Source organism: Oncorhynchus tshawytscha, linkage group LG05, assembly GCF_018296145.1.
Source record: "Oncorhynchus tshawytscha isolate Ot180627B linkage group LG05, Otsh_v2.0, whole genome shotgun sequence".
NCBI classification, from domain to species: domain Eukaryota; kingdom Metazoa; phylum Chordata; class Actinopteri; order Salmoniformes; family Salmonidae; genus Oncorhynchus; species Oncorhynchus tshawytscha.
Window position 1 is genome coordinate 53,398,549 of NC_056433.1, and position 20,960 is coordinate 53,419,508.

Below are 20,960 nucleotides of genomic sequence, written 5' to 3' on the forward strand. Positions count from 1 at the left end.
GAAGGATCTCAAATTTAAAATATATTTTGATTTGTTTAACACTTTTTTGGTTACTACATGATTCCATATGTGTTATTTCATCATTTTGATGTCGTCACTATTATTCTACAATGTAGAACATAGTAAAAATACAGAAAAGCACTTAAATGAGTGTCCAAACTTTTGACAATTATTTATTTATTGTTATCGAGCAAAATGGGTCAAGAATTCAATTGATCACAATATGACTTTTTGCCCAGCTCTAGTACACAAACACACACAGTTAAAAACATCTACAGTGAGACCACTGACACATACGGAGGCTCGAGCGTATCTTCCCTTCTCAGTGAAAAATTACTGTCTGTGAATTCAGTAGCGAAGGTGCATAAAGATGGCGGCCCCCGTGTACTTACCACAGATGCCTAATTTGCTAAGCTTGCTGTACAAGCTTGTACAATGCTGTCCAATACTATTTTTTTGTATTGGCATTAGCACAGTATACATGATCCCAATTTTAGCCCCAAAAAGGTGGCAATTAAAAAAAAAAAAAAAGTAGATTGTGCTGATTTACACATTAAACACGTTGATTTACAAGTTGCGCACCGTAGATTAAAAAGTCTGTGGATAGTGCAAGAACAATGGCATCATATCTTTTTAAAATTTAAATTGTATTTTTACCCCCTTTTTCTCCCCAATTTCGTAGTATCCAATTGTTAGTAGTTACTGCCTTGTCTCATCACTACAACTCTGAAGGTCGAGAGTCATGCGACCTCCGAAACACAACCCAACCAAGCCGCACTGCTTCTTAACACAGCGCGTATCCAACCCGGTAGCCAGCCGCACCAATGTGTCGGAGGAAACACCGTGCACCTAGCGACCTGTTCAGCGTGCACTGCGTCTGGCCCGCCACAGAAGTCGCTAGTGCGCGATGAGACAAGGATATCCCTCCCGGCCAAACCCTCTCTAAGCCGGACGATGCTAGGCCAATTGCGCGTCGCCCCATGGACCTCCCGGTCGAGGCCGGCTGCGACAGAGCCTGGGCTTGAACCCAGAGTCTCTGGTTGTGCCTTAGACTGCGATGTGCCTTAGACCACTGCGCCACCCGGGAGGCCGGAATTCCTCCATCTTTATGCACCTTAGCCATTACAGACAGCCTCCAGATAGGCAGACTGAAAGGAGATGTGAATACATGTGTGTCCTCATCAGGTTAACTGCTTCTAGCTGCCCCATACTCTGTTCTGCTATGCCAGCAACTTCTCCAATACCAACTAATCAGGGGGGGAATGCTATTACTGTAGGGCACTGTTAGGAGTATTCATTGGACCATTTGGCTGTTTATTACTTTGTATAATGTATTGATTGTGCTGATTCTACAGTGGAACTGTGTCTGCTCAGGTAACAGTCTCATCTCTTCTCTTCTATTTTCCGTCCTCAGGGAAGAAGAACTCAATCCTAATGCACAAGGTTCAGCATGACCTCAACTCAGGTGTCTTCAACAACCGAGAGAATGAAATTATCCAAGAGATTGTGAAATATGACCGTGAGATGGTGCAGCAGGTGGACATGCAGAGGCCTCGTGCCATGTCCATGTCCAACCCCCCCACGCATGGGGGTATCTTCGCTCCTCCAGCCCCACCTCAGAGCTCAGCCATCGCCACCCTCCAGCAGGCTGTGGCTATGAGCTTCTGTCCCCCCATGGCAGGCCCCCTGGTAGGGGCCGGGGCCCTGCAGTCACCTCGGATGGTACGGAGGTTCCAGGTGATGCAGAGCATGTCAGCCTCCCCTCCTCCCCAGACTGAGCAGACCATGCAGCCCCAGCTACACGCCGGTGGTGCCTTCGCCTCCGCCCTCTCGAGCCCCCCCATCCAGAGCCCCCTAGCTGCTGGGGGACGGACATTCCAGTACGGCCACTCTTCTGGCTCCCAGCTCTCCCTGGTCCAGCAGATCGTACCCAGCCCCCCACACCGGCCCAACACTCATAACAGCACCCGCTCTCTGCACATTGGCAGTCTGAGTCAGGACGCCAGGGCACTGTCTGCCTCTCAGCCCTCTCTGCCCCAGGGAGGGGCTCAACCCGTGGCCCCGAGCCCATCACAGTCCAACCGTGTTTCCTCAACCTCCATTGGGCCACCTCAGACCCCCCCGGGCTCTGTGGGGCTCAGGAGCGCTGTGACTCATAGGATGGTGCTGCCCCACCAGATGTCTGTGGGGGCGTTTCCTCTAGCCTCCCTCCCGGGGACTCTGACATCGCTGGGGACAGGCATGGGTGCGGGTATGGGAATCGGCATGGGAGTGGGCATGGGATCAGTCTTGGCGCCAGCCCTTCCGGACTCGGGTTTACCCAAAAAGGACTCCAAAGCCAGCCACCCTGAGACAGACCATGTCAGATCGAGGCTATCTTCCAATTTGTGACCTTTATTAGATTTCTGCAGAGCCAGGAGTTTTTGGTTGTGGGAACTGTGGAAGGTTTCGTCCTTAGACCCCATAATCTCTCCCTGTCACACGGGTCTGAATATGACTATAAGAATGTATGCTGTGGGACCTTGGAGAGGGAGACCGTAGCTGGAAGACAATGTATGACTAACAATATAGTTATTATCAGAGGTGGGATGTTTCTACTCCACCCACAGACATAGATTGTAGATACCGGCCGTACGTAGTAGTAGCACCTTCTCCCCACATCTCTCCTTTATTTACTCTCTTTACTGTAACCATATTCAACATAAATAGCACGCATCTCTCACCCATTATCTATATAGTCGAACAATACAAACTGGCAGGGACAAGAAGAAAATCAGGAACCTGCTTCAGATGACAATGATGACATCAACGCTTTGCAGAAGTTCTTCTGGGATTTCATCTTTTCTCTACGGACTGGTTTTAACAAAAGTTCTACTCATGTCACTGTAATATTGTTTCAGAAAACAAGAAAATGTTTTTTTTAGACCATGTCTTAAATTATTGTTTTTTTTGTGTTTTTTTTTTTACAGGTTGGGCTTAATAAACAAAATGTTGCATTGCATTTTGTGTGTGTGTGTGTGTGTGTGTGTGTGTGTGTGTGTGTGTGTGTGTGTGTGTGTGTGTGTGTGTGTGTGTGTGTGTGTGTGTGTGTGTGTGTGTGTGTGTGTGTGTGTGTGTGTGTGTGTGTGTGTGTGTGTGTGTGTGTGTGTGTGTGTGTGTGTGTGTGTGTGTGTGTGTGTGTGTGTGTGTGTGTGTGTGTGTGTGTGTGTTAATAAGGAATTCATATCTATAAAATATATCTTCCCCCATCCTCAAATTGTATTTGCAGATGACAGTGTAGGTATAATTTCAGTATTTTTCTTGGAGTCTACAGCCTACATTTCCTTCTGGCTTGGCCAGAATACAGCTAGGGTACACTACATGAGCAAAAGTATGTGGGCACATACTCGTCGACCACATCTCATTAGAAAATCATGAGCAGTAATATGGAGTTTATCCCCCCTTTGCTGCTATAACAACCTCTACTCTGCTGGGAAAGCTTTCCACTAGATGTTGTAACATTGCTGAGAGGTCTTGCTTCCATTCAGCCACATGAGCATTAGTGAGGTCGGGCACTGATGTTGGGCGACGAGACCTGGCTCGCAGTTGGCGTTCCAATTCATCCCAAAGGTGTTCGATGGGGTTGAGGTCAGGGCGTTTCAACTGCTCCAGTATCCAATGGCAGCAAGCTTTAAACCACTCCAGCCTGCGCTTGGCATTGTGCATGGTGATCTTAGGTTAGTGTGCGGCTGCTCAGCTATTGAAATCCATTTCCTGAATCTCCCGATTAACAATTATTGTGCTGACGTTGCTTCCAGAAGCAGTTTAGAACTCGGCAGTGACTGTTGCAACCGTGGACAGACAATTTTTACGCTCTATGTGCTGCAGCACACGGCAGTCCCATTCTGTGAGCTTGTGTGGCCTACCGCTTTGGGCGGAGCCGTTGTTGCTCCTAGACATTTCCACTTCACAATAACAGCACTTACAGTTGACTGGGGAAGCTCTAGCAGGGCAGAAATTTGACGAACTGATTTGCTGGAAAGGTGGCATCCTATGACGGTGCCATGTTGAAAGCTCTTCAGTAAGGCCATTCTACTGCCAATGTTTGTCTATTGAGATTGCATGGCGGTGTGCTCAATTTTATACACCTGTCAGCAACGGGTATGGCTGAAACATCCAAATCCACTGATTTGATGGGGTGTCCACATACTTTTGTGTATATAGTGTTTAAACCAAGTCATCCATCCCCATTGGCTGCTCGGCTATTGAAATCCATTTCCTGATTTGAGTTATGAATCACATGAATATATCAACATACTGTATCTCATTCAACCCTGGTGGAAATGCGTATCAGGTTTTTTGCATAGCAGAAGTTTAGAATAGACAGATCATAGTTTTATATTTTAAAACATATCCAAGATAATAGTCTGACTGATGTTCTGAAGGCACTGTGCAGTGTAATTGATTACGCTAATATGTATTCTTATACTGTACAGACTGATGCACCCTGGTCAGAGCCACACATTACACCATTTAATGAATACATTGAACTTTTCATCTCATCTGCATTGTCCCATCCATTACAAGACTTTTTAGATTATTTGAAGTTTAAAACAAATCCATTTTCTTTTTCCTTTCCTCTCAAATTCTAACAGTAATATTGCATCAAATTGAGGTAGATTTTGTGTGCATAAATTACATAATGCTTCTGGAATGCTGAAATCTAAATGACTCCCATTCTATTCTAATCTGCAGCAAGAACAGAGCAGACATTTTGGAGGGTGCATTTCAATGATGTGTCTCTTACCATAAGTGATGCCACTGAATGTGTGTACCGGCCTCCACTGATTAGTGTCCAAAAGTATTAGTGGAAGAGGCTTTCCAAGCGCTGATATCCACTTCATCTGCTGCTCAATAACCCCCGTACCACCACCACCACCACCACCATTACTATGTAATGAGAGAGAAGATTGGATCCCCTCAGGCCCCATTTATTTTGGACTGTTATTACTTTCCATTGTGTTTCATTATAAGTTTTACTGTATCATCCACCTTGTCAGTGGCGCCAAGGTTGTGGGTTTGGAAGGGATTTGTTGCTGGAAATTATGCCCAATGAAACTTCTTTGGGAACTTTCATGTGTTTGAAGGTGGTTTTAATGGCCGAATTCCTTTTAGATCGCTGAGCAGGTTTTGAGACTATTTGTCTAGCAATAAATTAGGACATTTAACAAACATGTAATAAATACCATACAATACAAACAGAAGTTTAGATGAAAAGCCAAAATTGGAATAAAATGTCTATGTTTTTGAATGGCTTAAGATTTGTTTATGGGAAGCGTTTGGAAGTTCTTATATCTACTGTACATGACACACTTAAGATGGTAAATGGTGGGAATATTTCATGCAATCCATAGACACTGAATAAAAATATAAACGCAACATGTAAAGTGTTGGTCCCATGTTTCATGAGCTGAAATAAAAGATCCCAGAAATGTTCCATATGCACAAAAAGCTTATTTCTCTCAAATGTTGTGCACACATTGATTTACATCCCTGTTGGTGAGCATTTCTCTTTTACCAAGATAATCCATCCACCTGACAGGTGTGGCATATCAAGAAGCTGATTAAACAGCAAGATCATTATACAGATGGACCTAGTGCTGGGGACAATAAAAGGCCACTCTAAAATGTGAAGTTTTGTCACACAATACAATGCCACAGATGTCTCAATTTTTGAGGGAGCGTGCAATTGGCATATTGACTGCAGGAATGTCCACTAGAACTGTCGCCAGAGAACTGAATGTTCATTTCTCTACCATAAGCCGCCTCCAACGTCGTTTTAGAGAATTTGACAGTACATCCAACCGGCCTCATAACCGCAGACCACGTGTATGGTGTCGTGTGGGAAAGCGGTTTGCTGATGTCAATGTTCCTAGGCATGTGAAATCCATAGATTAGGGCCTAATTTATTTATTTCAATTGACTGATTTCCTTATATGAACTGTAACTCAATAAAATCTTAGAAATTGTTCCATGTTGCGTTTATACTGTATTTGTGTTTAGTATACAATCCAATCTGAAGCACGTTCATTTTGTCAGGTTAGAATGACAGTTATCCTCTCCAATAGCTACATTTGTTGTCATGTGTTTAGCCTTTACCCAGCATTTTTCTTGGGATGTTTCCTTGCCAAATTGTGATTTAAACTGTAACTTGAATAAATATATGACGCAATAACAAGCAGTATAAGAAAGAGTCCTTGATGTTTTGGCTTACATTTCCAGGAAGAGACGGAAATAACTTTTTAAACCCTTATATTTACTGTACGTACTGTATAGGTCATATTCTATAACAATTAGTACATGTTTTGTTCTATTCAGAGGAACTGAAACAATGAAACGTGTGGTACTGTTTTATTCATCGCTATACACAACAGAAACTCTATCAAGAATTTGAATGAAGTGTTTATTTTGCTCATTTGATTTTTCCAGTGCAATACAATTACATGAAATATCTATCAACACTATCTTCAGGGCATTGTTGTCTCTCAGCTCTGCAAACATTCCTAACCACTTTTCCTGAAGTATCCTCAAACCAATTATCAATTTAGCCTTGAATCCTGACACTGGTGTAACCCTTTCTCTCACACTGTCAGAGAAAAGCTCTTTCTCTGTAAAAAAAATAATGCGCCTGAGCTTTTTACAGAAAAACACAGAACACCCCTGGGCCAAGTTAGGCATCTGCGTTTGTCACAATCCGCAGCATCTGTGTTTTCCAAATGCTTTATTAGCCCCCCATATGTCGTTCCCTCTTACCAAATATAGTGTACTTTACAGAAACTGTTGCAGTTTTAGAAATGGCTTCAGCTCAGTGAGTTCATTTAGGGAGACACTGATGGCTGTTTTTTTGTTGTGTTGCTGAGCAGGTGATTGTGGAGAAATAGCATGTAAAGCTGGGACATAAATCAGGGAGAACATGGATTAGAGAAGGGCGACAATTTAATACTAATCAACCTCGCAAATAAAATATTCAAATAGCTGCGATGGGGAGAGAGGTAATTTTGAAGTGGCCAGTCATGGTGGAGAGAGAGGGTTTGGGGTGACAGTTACGTGAGCTGACATTTCACAGGCTTTGTAGTCTACCAGAAAGCTTGGCCCAGTCTTCAAACTCACATTTTAGGGGAGTTCCACAAACATCGTAGTGCCTAATCCTAACTTGAGATTCAAACTCGAACAGAAATCCCATTGACACTGCATGATGGGGGGCCTCTGGAATGATCACTCCACCAAATCAAATTAATGATCAGTTAGTCCTTTCAGTTGAACTTTGTCTGACGTTATATTTCAAGTGTTGCTGTGGTCGGACAAACATCTTTGACATTTGAACAAAATCTGTTTCTGTTGGTTTATTACCAATATCCTAAACTGTAAGCAATGAGATAGGATGGTATATTCATGAATGTTATTCCCCCCAAAAAGTGTGAATTCATTGCTTACAGCCATAGACATGTATAATGTTCCTCATACTCATAACCTACACATCTCACTCTCATACAGTAGTTTCTGAAACATTACTCAGTATGGAACTAGCAGTGTGATTTTCTGTTTGAGACGCTTTCCATCTCTATTGGCGGACACTGTTGTGACCGATGTGATTTGAGCACATGTACAGTATGCTGCACAATATGGTCTTTGTTTTTGTTCCTCTCTAATGCTGACCCCATTTAACCTGTAATGTTTTTAGCTGCATCACAGACTATATGATTCCATTTGAGTGCGTCTTTGAGTGGGTGTGGACATTGAGAGAGATTGGAGGGAGGTGACTGTATACAAATGGTGCTTTGAGCACAAAGTGGCAGAGTCAGCTGTTATCGCCTAACATTGTTCCTAAACTTGTTCCTAAACAGCACTCAATTGACTTAACAGCTGATGGTCTCTTTTCTGAGCTGGTTGGAAACCCAGCCATGATGAAAAAAGATATATACTTACAGCTAGTGAGAGCAACAGAAACAATAAAGGTACACATGCTAATCAGAATTGGGAGCTGGTTCTTTTAAAGAGCAGTAAATGTCTCATCTCTCTAGAAAAGGGATCCCCATAACACGTGTACTGTATATACACCTAGTGCCTAGCATACCTAGTTTCCACATACTACATCGAGTTCATTGTCTCTGTGGCTGTAAAACAAAAGCTCCCCAAATGCAAATAAATTCAGTTGTGATGTATATCTAACTGCAATACATGTAATAAGGAAAGAGAATAAATACCATTTGGATTACTAATGTTTGTTGTTGGCTGATCAGCTATTACATAATGCACATTGCACTTCTAACAAATGTTAATAGGGATTATATCATATATACATCATTATATTATACATATCCTTATATCATTATATAATCAACTGGTGTTCCCCTGTTCTCTGCACTCAACCTTTTGATTGGATTTTCCATCACCTTTGAAATACACCATTTACTGTGCAATAAAGCATTCACTCATGAGGATACCTTTTCCTCCATTAGTGACACTTGCTGCATCAATATGACTAAGTGGTCATGACCCTTGACATTCATTGCCAATGTCTGTAATGATGGAACATCCTCTTGAATGTTCTTGATTCAATTGTAATTGTACACAGTGATAAATTGACATGGTTGTCAATACCATACCTTATTGTTATTCTTCCAAGGTTAATTTGCTCAATGCAATGACGTCCCAGCACAATAATCTCACTCACTCACTCACTCACTCACACGGTGTGCACTCGCACACACACACAAGCACGCACACACACAAACACTGCTCCATCACTGAGCAGACAGTGACAATAGCTAGGGTCGCTGCATCAGTGATGAGGTGTGTGTGACAGTCAGTGAGCCACGCCACCCATTAGTGTGCGTCAGAGCTCTAGGTCAGAGTACCCCCTAACCCCCCTCTGGGGCTGCCAGTGGCCAGCGCCCCCCTGCTGGCTTTGCTGAGAGGTGGGCACTCATCACGCCACGGGGCAGCAGATACGCAGCGATACTGGGAGAGCTTGGCAGATGACCCATAGAGCTCGCTCAGTGAGTGAGTGTCCTGGCTAACACATGGAGACATTTGGATCCCTTACAGCTTGAGCCATGCTAAAACTCCTCACACTAGGTTGCTTCAATAGCTAGGATACCCGCTACTGTGCACATTATGTACCATGACATCAGATCACAAGTTAAGTGTTTATAAATCCCTCAAATGTATACTACATCCTTTTGAAATCCTGCATTAGAAACACTTTGGCTTAACAGCAAAGGCTGTCGTAAAACTATGTTCGGTTGCTTTTCATCAAATACTTGTGTTGCTTTCATGTGCAAGCTTCAACTCTCTATCTATCCAACTTACCTGAATTCACCTGCTATGGAGTGTAGCCATCGTTGCTTCAATGGTAGTTGTTCCAAGCGAGAGCAGGACTTATTTTATGACGCTGGACATCGTTTCTATTGCACGCAGGGCATTTTCCGCCATGGATTATAGATAAGCATCGGCCTTGGAATTATAGTTTCGGGGAGTTTGCTGCGGTACCGTGAGTAATGTTGCATTTCCATTTGTTTTCATCACTTCAGTGACAGAGGTTTTAAGAGTGCACTCTATACCCAGGGTTTTGTTTTATTTCTGTATTGTGATTGTGTTGTGTGCCTAATAATTTTGTCTAATAATATATTAAAGTTAATTGCATTCCTTGTGTAGTTGTATTTTTATTGAGTTATGATTGCATGGGAGAAAATCCTGAAAACAGTCATCTCTGTGACTCGGATGGAACAACATGGGAATAATTGTGAAAAGGACATCTCAGTAAATTAAATTCTATGATAATGACTTGCTAGGGGAAAAACGAGAGGCTAGGGATATTACTAATAGATATTTAAAGTTTAGATGATTGTTTTCAGAATGTACTCCTTTGCAATAGAATAAATGTAGTATGAAAATACAACCACACACTGAATGCAATGTATTAGTTAAAATAATAATGATTAGGTATACAAACGCAATACAATCAATTACAGTATAGAAATCAAAAATAAAATCCTGGTTATAGAGCTCCCTCTTAAAACTCAGTCAATGACACTGTTTGACCTAGCAAGCTAATGTTGACTCACGTTGGAGCTCAATTAATGATTAAGCAATGAATGTGAACACAATGTTACTCACAGTACCGCAGCAAACCCTTGAAACCAGCTGGCTGGAGTGTTACCGGACATATTCAATCTCTCCCAATCCCAGTCTGCTGTCCCCACTTGTTTCAATATGTACACCATTGTTCCTGTACCCAAGAAAGCAAAGGTAACTGAACTAAATGACTATTTCCCCGTGTCACTCACTTCTGTCATCATGAAGTGCTTTGATAGGCTAGTCAATGATCATATCACCTCTACCTTACCTGAAACCCTAGACCCACTTCAATTTGCTTACCGCCCCAATAGATCCACAGACGATGCAATCTTACATAGGAATAACTATGCAAGAATGCTGTTCATTGACTATAGCTCAGCATTCAACACCATAGTACCCTCCAAGCTCATCATTAAGCTCGGGGCCCTGGGTCTGAACCCCACTTTGTGCAACTGGGTCTTTGACTTCCTGATGGGCTGCCCCCAGGTGGTGAAGGTAAGAAACAACACCATTTCTCTGATCCTCAACACAGGGGGCCCACAAGTGTGCGTGCTCAGCCCCCTCCTGTACTCCCTGTTCACCCATGACTGTGTGGCCACACACGCCTCCAACTCAATCATTAAGTTTGCAGATGACACAACAGTAATAGGCCTGATTACCAACAATGACAAGACAGCCTACAGAGAGGTGAGGGCCCTGGGAGTGTCGTGCCAGGAAAATAACCTTTCACTCAATGTCGACAAAACAACGGAGCTGATCGTAGACTTCAGGAAACAGCGGAGGGAGCACACCCCTATCCACATCGACGGGACCGCAGTGGAGCAGGCGGAGAGCTTTAAGTTCCCCTGCGTACACATCACTGACGATCTGAAATGCTCCTCCCATACAGACAGTGTGGTGAAGAAGGCGCAACAGCGCCTCTTCAACCTCAGGAGGCTGAAGAAATTTGGCTTGGCACCTAAAACCCTCACAGACTTCACAGATGCACAATTGAGAGCTTCATGTCGGGCTGTACCACTGCCTGGTACGGCAACAGTACCGCCCGCAACCACAGGGCTCTCCAGAGGGTGATGCGGTCTGCCCAGCGCATCATCGGGGGCAAACTACCTGCCCTCCAGGACACCTACAAAACCCAATGTCACAGGAAGGCCAAAAAGATTAAAGGACAACAACCACCCGAGCCACTGCCTGTTCACCCCGCTATCATCTAGAAAGCGAGGTCAGTACAGGTGCATCAAAGCTGGACCGAGAGACTGAAAAACAGCTTCTACCTCAAGGCCATCAGACTGTTAAATAGCCATCACTAGGATGCTTCCATCTGGTTACATAACCCTGCACCTTAGAGTCTGTTGCCCCATATACATAGACTTGAAATCACTGGCCACTTTAATAATGGAACACTAGCCATTTTTAGTAATGTTTACATATTTTTGCTTTACACATCTCATTATGTATATACTGTATTCTATTCTACTGTATTTAGTCTATGCCACTCCGACATTGCTAACCCTAATATTTATATATTCCTTAATTCCATTCTTTTACTTTTAGGTTCTGTGTATTGTTGTGAATTGTTAGATATTACTGCATTGGAGCTAGAAACACAAGCATTTCCCTACACCCACCATAACATCTGCTAAACATGTGTACGTGACAAATAAAATTTGATTGCATTTTGATTTGAAACAATAATTCCAAGACTGATGTCTATCTATAATCCAATTGCGGAAAATGCCCTGTACGCAACAGAAGAGGCGACTCATCTCAGAACAAAGTCTTCCTCTACAGCTCCCGATCCGACGAAGCCAGGCTAACTTTTTGAAGCAATGACGGCTAAATAAATAATATTTAAGTAATAAAACCAAGATGGAGTAGCAGTCAGGAGTTGGTATTCGCCTTGTCGTGTCCCGTGTATATCTTTTTTCTTCGCATATATTTTTTAAATATGTTTTAACCTCAACTCCAACATACTCTCCTGCAACCCGCCTCACCCAATGTGGTATGAATCTGCTATTTTCTTTACTTTAGAACTGGAACCCCCAACAGAAGCAAGCCAGCTAACTAGTTACTAACTAGTAGTCAGCTAGCCACTGCTAGTGGTCATCAGCTAACCTTTAGCCCGGACAACTCCTGCCGGTCTGCACAGCGCGATTCAACCTAGAGCATACCGTACTCTTTTTCCTAACATCTCCGGATTCCTACCGCAAGCTCTGAACCTTTTCAGCTGGATATATCACAGCTAGCTAGCTGCTATCCGAGTGGCTACTCCTGGCTAACGTCTCTGTCCCGAAGCAAGCACCAATTAGCCTGGAGCTAGACTATGCTAGGCCCATCTCCCGGCTATCTGAAAAGGTCCATCAGCCACTTCCTTGGGCTACAATACCGATTTTGCCAATTGGCCTGGACCCCTTTTACTGCTGATATGGAACCCGCCGATCCTTCACGACTGGTCTACCGATTTAATCAGCCCGAGGGGGTTTTCAACAGGCTCCTCCGTCGCAACGTTCCCTGATTTTAATGGTGTCTCTAGAGACAATACCTCTCTCATTGTCACTCAATGCATAGGTTTACCTCCACTGTATTCACATCCTACCATACCCTTGTCTGTACATTATGCCATGAATCTATTCTTCAGTGCCCAGAAACCTGCTTCTATTACTCTCTGTTCCGAATGCATTAGACGACCAGTTCTTTTAGCCTTTAGCCGTACTCTTATCCTACTCCCCCTCTGGTGATGTAGAGGTTAATCCAGGCTCTGCAGTAACTAGCTCCACTCCCATTCCCCAGGCGCTCTCAGTTGTTGACTTCTGTAACCGTAAAAGCCTTGGTTTCATGCATGTTAACATTAGAAACCTCCTCCCTAAGTTTGTATTATTCACTTCTTTAGCACACTCTGCCAACCCAGATGTCCTAGCCGTGTCTGAATCCTGGCTTAGGAAGTCCACTAAAAACCCTGAAATTTCCGACAAGACAGAACAGCCAAAGGGGGCGGAGTTGCAATCTACTGCAGAGATAGCCTGCATAGTTCTGTCATACTATCCAGGTCTGTTCCCAAACAATTTGAGCTTCTACTGGCCCGGGTATCCTGGAAGGATATTGACCTCATTCCGTCAGTAGAGGATGCCTGGTTATTCTTTAAAAGTGCATTCCTCACCATCTTAAATAAGCATGCCCCATTCAAAAAACAAGTTAACCAGGAACAGATATAGCCCTTGGTTCACTCCAGACCTGACTGCCCTTGACCAGCACAAAAACATCCTGTGGCATACTGCATTAGCATTGAATAGCCCCCGTGATATGCAACTTTTCATGGAAGTTAGGAACCAATATGCACAGGCAGTTAGGAAAGCAAAGGTTAGCCTTCTCAAACAGAAATGTGCATCCTGTAGCACAAACTCGAAAAAGTTCTGGGACACTGTAAAGTCCATGGAGAATAAGAACACCTCCTCCCAGCTGCCCACTGCACTGAGGCTAGGAAACACTGTCACCACCGATAAATCAACGATAATTGAGAATTTCAATAAGCATTTTTCTACAGCTGGCCATGCTTTCCACTTAGCTACCCCTATCCCGGTCAACAGCCCTGCACAATCCACAGCAACTTGCCCAAGCCTCCCCTTTTCTCCTTCACCCAAAACCAGATAGGCAATGTTCAGAAAGAGCTGCAAAATCTGGACCCCTACAAATCAGCCGGGCTAGAAAATCTGGACCCTCTCTTTCTAAAATTATCCGTCGCAATTGTTGCAATCCCTATTACTAGCCTGTTCAACCTCTCGTTCGCATCGTCTGAGATCCCTAAAGATTGGAAAGCTGCTGCGGTCATCCCCCTCTTCAAAGGGGGGGGGGACATTCTAGACCCAAACTGTTATAGACCTATATCTATCCTACCCTGCCTTTCTAAAGTCTTCGAAAGCCAAGTTAACAAACAGTTCACCGACCATTTCGAAGCTGGTCATGGGTGCACCTCAGCCACGCTCAAGGTCCTAAATGATATCATAACCGGCATCAATAAGAGACAATACTGTGCAGCCATATTATAGACCTGGCTAAGGCTTTCGACTCTGTCAATCACCACATCCTTATCGGCAGACTCAACAGCCTTGGTTTCTCAAATGACTGCCTCGCCTGGTTCACCAACTACTTCTCAGACAGAGTTCAGTGTGTCAAATCGGAGGGCCTGTTGTCCGGACCTCTGGCAGTCTCTATGGGGGTGCCACAGGGTTCAATTCTCGGGCTGTCTCTTTTCTCTGTATACATCAATGATGTCGCGCTTGCTGCTGGTGATTCTCTGATCCACCTCTACGCAAACGACACCATTCTGTATACTTCTTGCCCTTCTTTGGACACTGTGTTAACTAACCTCCAGACGAACTTCAATGCCATACAACTCTCCTTCTGTGGCCTCCAACTGCTCTTAAATGCAAGTAAAACTAAATGCATGCTCTTCAACCAATCGCTGCCCGCACCTGCCCGCCCGTCCAGCGTCACTACTCTGGACGGTTCTGACTTAGAATATGTGGACAACTACAAATACCTAGGCGTCGGGTTAGATAGCAAACTTTCCTTCCAGACTCACATTAAGCATCTCCAATCCAACATTAAATCTAGGATCGGCACACACCCGTAGCACGCTATCCAGAAGGTATATTTCCCTGGTCACCCCCAAAGCCAATTCCTCCTTTGGCCGCCTCTCCTTACAGTTCTCTGCTGCCAATGATTGGAACAAATTGCAAAAAAACACTGAAGCTGGAGACATATCTCCCTCTCTAACTTTAAGCACCAGCTGTCAGAGCAGCTCACAGATCACTGCACCTGTACATAGCCCATCTGTAAATAGCCCATCCAATTACCTCATCCCCATGCTGTTATTTTTTTGCTCCTTTGCAGCCCAGTATCTCTACTTGCACATTCATCTTCTGCACATCTATCTCTTCAGTGTTTAATTGCGAAACTGTAATTATTTCGCCACTATGGCCTATTTACTCCCTTATCTTACCTCATTTGCACACACCGTACAACTTTCTATTGTGTTATTGACTGTATGTTTAACTATGTGTTGTTGTTTGTGTCGCACTGCTTTGCTTTATCTTGGCCAGGTCAGTTGTAAATGAGAACTTGTTCTCAACTGGCATACCTGGTTAAATAAAGGTGAAAAAAATAAAAAATAAATCCACAGCAGGCGAATTCAGGTAAGTTAGATATTAAACTAGAATTTCTCTAGACTGTAACATGTAAATAAGATTAAGCAACAGTCTTTTTGCTAAATAAATGCAATTCATATCTTCACAGATGTAAAAGTTTAAGCTCAACAAATAGTGTCCTTCTCTCTTCTCAGCTCGAGCAGAGAGTCAGAAGTCCCAAAAAGTCTTCCTCCCAACAGAAATCCCCCAAATTCACACGTTATTCCAAAACGTAATGTTTATTATTGGCTAAACCAAACCAGGTTGCTTTAGTTCACTTGAATGTAAAAGAGCTAAATAATTTAGTGGACGGCAAGAAATCTACCAACTTGACTGTTTATTATTACTGTTTAGATTATTGCACATGAAAGCAACAATTGTTTGAAGTAATGCAATCACATAGGCTCAACAGGAACGGCTGTAGTAAAATGTGGTGTTTCTAAGCCTTTACATATCTATTAGTAATATCCCTAGCCTCCCCTAGCGAATCAATATCATACAAGTTAATTTACTGAGATGTCCTTTTCACCATTATTTCCATGTTAATTAAACTAGTCAAGTGTTTGGTGAGAGGGTTACCTACACCCTTTCAAAAACGTCTACATTTGTAGTGCTTTGAGGGGTAAATGGGCTTGCGAATGTGATAAAACAGACTGAGGTATAAGTATAACAAGCGGAACAAGAGAGGGTCAAAACGAAGGGAAATCCTTCCGGGACTGCAGTGGAGTAGAAAGACACTACCATTACCCCATCGTTCAGGGCCTTTGAAGGCAGATCGTTTTTTGTTTTTTTACAACAGAAGGGGGCTTACATCTCATTAAACCATAGCTGGGGGAAACAGAATCAGGAGCTAGATAGGAACAGTACTAGTGCACTCAAATAACTGCAGGGAGAGGATTAGTTCAAGCACACAGCCTCCTTATCAAGCATTACCCCCTTTGGTGGAGATGGCTTGTTTGGCCATGGCTTGTTTGGCCATGCAACTGATGCAGCGTGCTGGATCTACTCGCTTTGTTCCACTTAGAAACATTAGAGTTTGCTATATTTTTCTCACTACAACTTCTCTGTCTCAGGCAGACATGTACAACGCCTTCGGAAAGTAGTCAAACCCCTGGACTTTTTTCACATTTTGTTACGTTACAGCCTTATTCTAAAAGGAATTAAATAAAAAAAATACCTCATAATGACTAAGCGAAAAAACTGTTTTTTAAAAATGTTTGCAAATGTATTAATATTAAAATTCAGAAATACCTTATTTACATACACTACCTTTCAAAATGTTGGGGTCACTTAGAAATGTCATTGTATTTGAAAAAATAAATAAATAGTCTATTAAAATAACAACAAAGCTGACCACGACTCCATTTTGTTGCTCCCTGCCTATAGACAGAGACTAAAACAGGAAGCTCCCGCGCTCAGGTCTGTTCAACCCTGGTCCGACCAATCTGATTCCACGCTTCAAGATTGTTTCGTTCACGTGGATTGGGATATGTTCCGCATTGCGTCAAACAACAACATTGATGAATACGCTGATTCGGTGAGCGAGTTTATTAGCAAGTGCATCGGCGATGTCGTACCCACAGCAACTATTAAAACCTTCCCAAACCAGAAACTGTGGATTGATGGCAGCATTCGCGCAAATCTGAAAGCGCGAACCACTGCTTTTAACCAGGGCAAGGTGACCGGAAACATGACTGAATACAAGCAGTGTAGCTATTCCCTCCGCAAGACAATCAAACAAGCTAAGCGTCAGTAGAGAGACAAAGTAGAGTCGCAATTCAAAGGCTCAGACACAAGAGGTATGTGGCAGGGTCTACAGTCAATCACCGATTACAAAAAGAAAATCAGCCCCGTCGCGGACCAGGATGTCTTGCTCCCAGACAGACTAAACAACTTCTTTGCTCGCTTTGAGGACAATACAGTGCCACTGACATGGCCCGCTACCAAAACCTACAGTGACTCTCCTTCACTGCAGCCGATGTGAGTAAAACATTTAAACGTGTTAACCCTCGCAAGGCTGCAGGCCCAGACGGCATCCCCAGCCGCGTCCTCAGAACATGCGCAGACCAGCTGGCTGGTGTATTTACGGACATATTCAATCAATCCTTATCCCAGTCTGCTGTTCCCACATGCTTCAAGAGGGCCACCATTGTTCCTGTTCCCAAGAAAGCTAAGGTAACTGAGCTAAACGACTACCGCCCCATAGCACTCACTTCCGTCATCATGAAGTGCTTTGAGAGACTAGTCAAGGACCATATCACCTCCACCCTACCTGACACCCTAGACCCACTCCAATTTGCTTACTGCCCCAATAGGTCCACAGACGACACAATCGCAATCACACTGCACTAGCCCATCTGGACAAGAGGAATACCTACAGTGGGGAAAACAAGTATTTGATACACTGCCGATTTTGCAGGTTTACCTACTTACAAAGCACGTAGAGGTCTGTAATTTTTATCATAGGTACACTTCAACTGTGAGAGACAGAATCTAAAACAAAAATCCAGAAAATCACATTGTATCATTTTTAAGTAATAATTAGCATTTTATTGCATGACATAAGTATTTGATCACCTACCAACCAGTAAGAATTCCGGCTCTCACAGACGAAGCCCTCCTGTTAAGAAGCCCTCCTGTTCTCCACTCATTACCTGTATTAACTGCACCTGTTTGAACTCGTTAACTGTATAAAAGACATCTGTCCACACACTCAATCAAACAGACTCCCACCTCTCCATAATGGCCAAGACCAGAAAGCTGTGTAAGGACATCAGGGATACAATTGTAGACCTGCACAAGGCTGGGATGGGCTACAGGACAATAGGCAAGCAGCTTGGTGAGAAGGCAACAACTGTTGGCGCAATTATTCGAAAATGGAAGAAGTTCAAGATGGCGGTCAATCACCCTCGGTCTGGGGCTCCATGCAAGATCTCACCTCATGGGGCATCAATGATCATGAGGAAGGTGAGGGATCAGCCCAGAACTACACAGCAAGACCTGGTCAATGACCTGAAGAGAGCTGGGACCACAGTCTCAAAGAAAACCATTAGTAACACACTAACATTAGTAACACACACCCTGCTCAAGCCGGTGCATGTCCAGGCCCGACTGAAGTTTGCCAATGACCATCTGGATGATCCAGAGGAGGAATGGGAGAAGGTCATGTGGTCTGTTGAGACAAAAATAGAGCTTTTTGGTCCAAACTCCACTCGCCGTGTTTGGAGGAAGAAGAAGGATGAGGACAACCCCAAGAAAACCATCCCAACCGTGAAGCATGGAGGTGGAAACATAATTCTTTGGAGATGCTTTTCTGCAAAGGGGACAGGACGACTGCATCGTATTGAGGGGAAGATGGATGCGGCCATGTATCGCGAGATCTTGGCCAACAACCTCCTTCCCTCAGTAAGAGCATTGAAGATGGGTCGTGGCTGGGTCTTCCAGCATGACAACGACCCGAAACCCACAGCCAGGGCAACTAAGGAGTGGCTCCATAAGAAGCATCTCAAGGTCCTGGAGTGGCCTAGCCAGTCTCCAGACCTGAACCCAATAGAAAATCTTTGGAGGGAGCTGAAAGTCCGTATTGCCCAGCGACAGCCCCGAAACCTGAAGGATCTGAAGATGGTCTGTATGGAGGAGTGGGCCAAAATCCCTGCTGCAGTGTGTGCAAACCTGGTCAAGAACTACAGGAAACGTATGATCTCTGTAATTGCAAACAAAGGTTTCTGTACCAAATATTAAGTTCTGCTTTTCTGATGTATCAAATACTTATGTCATGCAGTAAAATACAAATTCATTTCAAAAATTACAGACCTCTACATGCTTTGTAAGTAGGAAAACCTGCAAAATCGGCAATGTATCAAATACTTGTTTTCCCCACTGTATGTGAGAATGCTGTTCATTTAACACCACGGTACCCTCCAAACTCATCATTAAGCTCGAGACCCTGGATCTCGACCCCACCCTTTGCAACTGGGTCCTGGATTTTCTGATGGGTCGCCCCCAGGTGGTGAGGGAAGAAAACAACATTTCCCCCTGCTGATCCTCAACACTGGGGCCCCACAAGGGTGTGTTCTGAGCCCTCTCCTGTACTCCCTGTTCACCCACGACTGCGTGGCCATGCACACCTCCAACTCAATCATCAAGTTTGCAGACGACACTACAGTGGTAGGCTTGATTATCAACAACGACGAGACGGCCTACAGGGAGGAAGTGAGGGCCCTCGGAGTGTGGTGTCAGGAAAATAACCTCACACTCAACGTCAACAAAACAAAGGAGAGGATTGTGGACTTCAGGAAATAGCAGAGGGAGCACCCCCCCATCCACATCGACGGGACAGTAGTGGAGAGGGTAGTAAGTTTTAAGTTCCTCGGCGTACACATCACGGACAAACTGAATTGGTCCACCCACACAGACAGCGTGGTGAAGAAGACGCAGCAGCGCCTCTTCAACCTCAGGAGGCTGAAGAAATTTGGCTTGTCACCAAAAGCACTCACAAACTTTTACAGATGCACAATCGAGAGCATCCTGTCGGGCTGTATCACCGCCTGGTATGGCAACTGCTCCGCCCACAACCGTAAGGCTCTCCAGAGGGTAGTCAGGTCTGCACAACGCATCACCGGGGGCAAACTACCTGCCCTCCAGGACATCTACAAAATCCAATGTCACAGGAAGGCCATAAAGATCATTAAGGACAACAAACACCCGAGCCACTGCCTGTTCACCCCGCTATCATCCAGAAGACGAGGTCAGTACAGGTGCATCAAAGCAGGGACCGAGAGACTGAAAATCGGAAACCTCTCCTCAGTAAAAGAGACATGACAGCCCACTAGGCACCTAAAGACTCAGACCATGAGAAACAAGACTGGTCTGATGAAACAAAGTTTCAACTCTTTGGCCTGAATGCCAAGCATCAAGTCTGGAGTAAACCTGGCACCATCCCTTTTTTTCTTTTCTTGTGACAGGTAGACCTGCATTTGCTGCAGCATAGCCTATGCTACAGTAATATAATGACCAAATGTGCGTCTAATTTACACATCTCCATCTGGCTTTCAGGGTCACCTTTTTTCTATTTTTTTTCTATCCCCAATTTTGTGATATCCAAATTGGTAGTTACAGCCTTGTCCCATCCCTGCAACTTCCGTAAGGACTCGGGAGAGGCGAAGGTCGAGAGCCGTGCGTCCCCCGAAACATGACTCCGCCAAGCCGCCTGCTTCTTGACACAATGTTCACTTAACCCGGAAGCCAGCTGCACCAATGTGTCGGAGGAGTGTCAGCGTGCATTGCGCCCGGGCAGCCACAGGAGTTGGTAGAGCGCAATGGGAAAAGGACAACACGGCCGGCCAAACCCTCCCCTAACCCGGACAACGCTGGGCCAATTGTGCGCCACCTCATGGGTCTCCCGGTCCCAACACAGCCTGGGATCGTACCAGGATCTGTAGTGATGCAGCTAGCACTAAGATGCCGTGCCTTAGACCGCTGCACCACTCAGGACGACTACCTAATTTTTTAATTGTAAAGGTGTCTTCATTTTTATTATTGCAGTTTTAAAACAGCCTATCACTAAAAAGTAGTTGCTTTAAATCAGTTCACAAGCGAACACTCTCTTGCAGTCTTTCTCAATTCCATTCAAATTGCATCCAAAATAGATAATCCTGTTCT

The 20,960-nt window shown here is 44.2% G+C and overlaps 1 protein-coding gene across 1 annotated transcript in view; it reads left to right on the plus strand.

Moving 5' to 3' along the window:
* Nucleotides 1-2,970, plus strand: part of LOC112250854 (potassium/sodium hyperpolarization-activated cyclic nucleotide-gated channel 2) — a 75,741-nt gene extending 72,771 nt beyond the window's left edge. Inside the window, exon 8 of the mRNA XM_024421340.2 lies at nucleotides 1,415-2,970. Coding sequence (XP_024277108.1) covers nucleotides 1,415-2,391 — 977 coding nt within the window. The 3' untranslated portion in view covers nucleotides 2,392-2,970. The remainder of the gene's footprint in view (nucleotides 1-1,414) is intronic.
* Nucleotides 2,971-20,960: the final 17,990 nt, after the last annotated feature.